At 42.8% G+C, this 4,562-nt stretch overlaps 1 protein-coding gene across 1 annotated transcript; it reads left to right on the forward strand.

The window, feature by feature from the left end:
* Positions 1–3: 3 nt before the first annotated feature.
* On the forward strand, positions 4–3,030 carry EDN1 (endothelin 1; the record flags this gene model as incomplete). Its single annotated transcript, XM_010083090.1, has 4 exons — positions 4–50; positions 973–1,131; positions 1,407–1,514; positions 2,892–3,030. Coding segments are annotated over 4 exons (453 nt in total), but the record flags the coding sequence as incomplete, so codon positions are not given.
* Between the last annotated feature and the right edge of the window lie 1,532 nt (positions 3,031–4,562).

The raw sequence follows: 4,562 nt of genomic DNA on the forward strand, positions 1-4,562 counted from the left end.
GAGTGCGTCTACTTCTGCCACCTCGACATCATCTGGATCAACACCCCCGAGTGAGTGGACCTGGGGAGGGGATGCTTCGGCAGCTGCCCAGCGCTGGGTTCTGCTTTAGTTTGGAAAAAAAGTGTGGGGGGGAACGGGACACAAGGGAGGGGGGCTTAAGGACTACAACCCCCTCCTGCAAAATGGGAAGGGGAGGAAGGAATAGCAGCGAGACTGATCACTGGGAGAAAGCAAGCAGGATTTGACCGCCTAGACTGAGCAGATAGCTCCTAACAGCCCTAACGCACCTGCATTCCTAAAATCTGGGCAGGAGTATTTCCTTTGGGGACTGCTCAGCAAAGGCTGCAGGATACTTTTCACTATGAATCAGAAGCAAGACAAAATGCCAAAAGCGTGATTTTACCAGCCTGAGTTTGCCTGGCCGTATTTCTTTCCGACAAGTTAGGAGGCTAGAAAGCCGGTTTTGACACAAGGTGGCTCCTCGCCGTGTCTTGCTGCTCCCTGCTGCAGATAAACACATCCCACGTGTTAACAGAGTTATGTGTCCATTTCTGTGCTCTCCTCACAGAAAAAGTGGTGAGCCAGGGCCTCACCTAACGCTGCAAACACTGACTTTGTGATTTGTTCGGCTGCTGGGTTTCCTCGGAGCGGCGAGGATCTGTTCCTCACTGCTTTCAGTGTCGGCAGCTGCTGGAGTTCACAGAGATGAGGTTTTATTGCTTTCTATTGCACAGGGAGGCGCAGCAGCCTTATGAAATCACAATTAAAAGGCCATTAGCCTTGTCATTAGCCATGCTAATGAGTATGTTGCAGGATCATCAGAAGACTTTGCATGGAAACTATGACCAAGGAGGCATTCTCGATCCCACAACTTATGCAATCAATCCCATCGATAAGATTGCCCAAAATACCCTGCTGTTTTGAAGCCACAGAATTATTTGAATGACTTTCATGTTGTCTCTTTGATCATAGGAAGACTGTTCCGTATGGTCTCGGAGGCCCTGCTCGATCCAGAAGATCGCTGAAGGACATGGTGCCAGAGGGTCTCGCAGAACCTAGCAGCAGATGCCGATGTGCCAACCAGAAGGACAAGAAATGTCTGAACTTCTGCCAGATGGGAAAAGATCTCTGGTGCGTCTGTTGTTGCCACACTTTAAAAGGCAGTGCATGTAAAAGGGATGGATGGATTGTGGTAGACTTACTCATTTTGGCACTCGCTGAGTGAATAATTTCCCCAAAGCCTTGCCTCCTACCTGAGTGCTCACACTGCTATGATGCATACTATGGTTTGGCCCAGAAAGATCATTTATTACATGCTTTGAGAAGTGGTTGATGAGATGCCTCATCTTGTGGACTGGAGACTTCAGGGGTTTTTTTTAACAGCAGCGCCTTTTCACTTTCAACAGGGCTCAGTCCACGGTGGAGAAAACCTCACGTCACCACAACAAAGCTGGCAGTTGCATCGGACCCAAATGCGTGAACCGACAGCTTGTGGACAGCAAGAAAATGAAGCGGTGAGTTTCTTCTCATCCTGTTGTAGTTCCCCTGGAGCAGCAATAGAGAGCACAGTTCACCTGCCTTCAGATCAGCATGGGTTTAGCCGGTGATTGCTGCTTGAGAGTTGTGGAGGAATCTGTGAGAATATCGTGAGGACTTTTGTTCATGTGGTGGGTTCTTAGCTTGTGAAGACACGGGTGCTGAGCTCTGCCTAGCATCCTCTGTTTGCTCAGAGGAAGCAGGCTGTTATTGGCCTAAAGATACACCAGACTTCACAAGAATATGAAGTCATTAAATACTGGCAGAAATAAATAAAGCCTGCTATTTTAGTGTGCTCATGCACTATCTTAACTAATAAAAAATATTACATCCTGACTATTCTAAAATGAAATTGTGTCAGAATACCTTTTCATAGATACTTTACTCTGCTTTTCTGCAGGAAAAAACATTTATTGATCTACCCACATTTTGAATATATTGTTTCTTCTGGCTGACTTTTTAGAATGCAGGAGGCAGATTTCTACCTGCTTTATCTCTTGCATTGCCCAATAGACCTGTGTAAAATGAATACAGGATGTTACTGATGGAAATGACTGCAAAAAGGTTGAAGAAAGGGAAAATGAAGACTAAATGAATATTTAAGCCAAATTTAATATTTGAGATTAGGTGTAAATTTTAGGACTGCCCTTTGAAGTCTATGCATAGTAAGTTGAGTGGCAGTAGGCAGCAATATCACTCCACAGGGCAGTCCAGAGACGCATACACTGGATTTGGTGCAGCCATGAGCCCCCCAGAGGTGAAGTCAGCTTTGAAGCGGAGTGTTAGTACAGCTACATCAGCTCCAGTGTTCAGTGTTCGGCCGTATGCCCATGTGAAAGTATGGCATACAGAAGTCTGCTCATACAAAAGATGACCCTTCAGTGCTACTTGCAAAAGCAGAATAGGATTTATGGGAGCAGGCAGCCTGGTGATTTTGAGTGAGACTTAGGCCTGGAAGTCTTAAATAATTTTTGAAAATGAGGCTTGCTTGCTTACTTGGAAAATGCACTCATTCCTTGGAACCAGGATTAGGTTTACCTAAAAGAAACACAACAGCCAAAAAGAACAACACTGAAGACCTCTTGATTGGATATGTGCTATTTAAGGAAGTCTACGGCACCCATATTTTAATGAATCGTTTAACTTATTTTGATGTTTGCATTTAAATTCTAAATCCAGTATTTTAGGTGGCTTAAGTTAGGGTAATTCTGACAGAGGTATAGCAATCAACAGTTACTGAGGATCCCATGGCAGAAATCTAGACTGAGGTTTATTTAATCAAAAACTGAACGTCTGCATGCTGGACATGCATCTTCATTATTATAACAATAAATGTCTATTTCTTGGTTTTGCAGGCTGGAAGCCATTGGTAACAGTATCAAAGCTTCCTTCAGTATCGCAAAGCTGAAGGCTGAGCTCCAGAAAGGGCAGAAACTGAAACACAACAGGGCGAACAAAAGGCAAAGCATCTGGGAGAGCCTGAAAGCATCCTAGTGGGAAGATCACCCGAATCTTTCTCCGTCACACTTGCTGACAAAGCATCACCAGAACTCTCTTGACTTCTGACATTCCACGATGGCAAAGGGCCTCTCCGTCTAAGTGTTTGTGCAGCAGAGCAAGACACTAAGGAAGCCCCATATTTGGAGGTATAAAAGCACAAAATGTCATCATTTTGGGATTCAGATGGATGGGTAGAAGGGGTGAAGGGGAATCTGCAGTAACATACATGAAAAACCATCTTTCTGAAGAAATATTTGAATATTGCTTCTGGAATGTTACCCATCAACTGAGCAGCTTTCAGGGTCTACATCCAAAGCATCTTGCAAGGAAGACCTCACAGGTGTGCTTAGAAAGGACAGAAAGCAAGATCTGAGTGGACAAACATCAAAGTGAAAAACTCTACTTTTTGATTAAAATGCAAAAATGAAAGCCATAGTGCTACTTTAATCAGGACTTCCTGCATATATACGTCTACCTCGCGTACTGTTTGTTGCACTCCTGCTAAGATTATTTTTACACCTTGTTATTGCCTTTACTAATCAGCTGCAACCCTTTGCCTTCTTTTCAGAATAGTTTACTTGTACAACCAGAGTTATCTGAATGTGGGTTAGACGCTGTGGTTGTTTGCATAGTCAAACTCCTTTGGCTTTGGATACCAAAAGACTCCTTCAACATCAAATAAAAGTTAGAGGACACTACTAGGTTTCCCATAACAAGGATATTTGGCTAACTGAAGTTCTAAAAATAGAGATTGTTGTGTCTTACATGCCACCAAAAATGCGCTGAAGTGGGGATGTACCAGAGGCTGTTGTGAGGTTTATTCAGTGCCTTGGTTGGTGGAAATTTGTCAAGACAAAGGGTTGTTTTGAATTATGTCAAAAGGCTAATATTGGGTGAATGTTTATAGCAGTGAATTTGTTCACATTGTTGAATTTGCTGACAGGTTGAATCTTATGTGCTTATTTTTTTGTGTTTTGTATTTATATTCACACAAGTTCTTCATTATATTTACCATGTTGAATACCCATTGAAGTAGGCCATATTGGTCTATGCATGTTTTTTCTATTTCTGTATGAAATTGGGAAATGCTTTATGCCTATCAAGGTAAATATCTTCAGAAATAAATATTTTTAATTACTGTATTGGCTTGTTTTTAGTGTGCCTTGCTTTTCCATAGGCTGTGGCTCCGTGATCATGGAGGTAGATTGTCCCACGCACAAAGATGACCTAGAAGCAGTGTGTGCACATGATTGCCTTTCTGTCAGACTAGCGCGAGCACAAACTCAGAAAGGTTATGCCAAATGTGATACAACAGGTAATACTTGTTCTAGCTTCAAGCTTGATCATCAAAATTTCATCAATTTATCCTGGAGCAGCACTCTCACATGGTTGATGTCTTTTTCATCCAATAGTACAAATTCTAATGTTTGATTTATTGTGCCATTAAAATATTGCCAATAAGGGGTTAGGTATACACGAAGCAGAGGAGAAAATGCACACACTGGATGCTTTGAGGGATATGTTGG

The sequence above is a fragment of the Pterocles gutturalis genome, unplaced genomic scaffold (genome assembly GCF_000699245.1).
Source record: "Pterocles gutturalis isolate BGI_N339 unplaced genomic scaffold, ASM69924v1 scaffold19800, whole genome shotgun sequence".
Taxonomy (NCBI): domain Eukaryota; kingdom Metazoa; phylum Chordata; class Aves; order Pterocliformes; family Pteroclidae; genus Pterocles; species Pterocles gutturalis.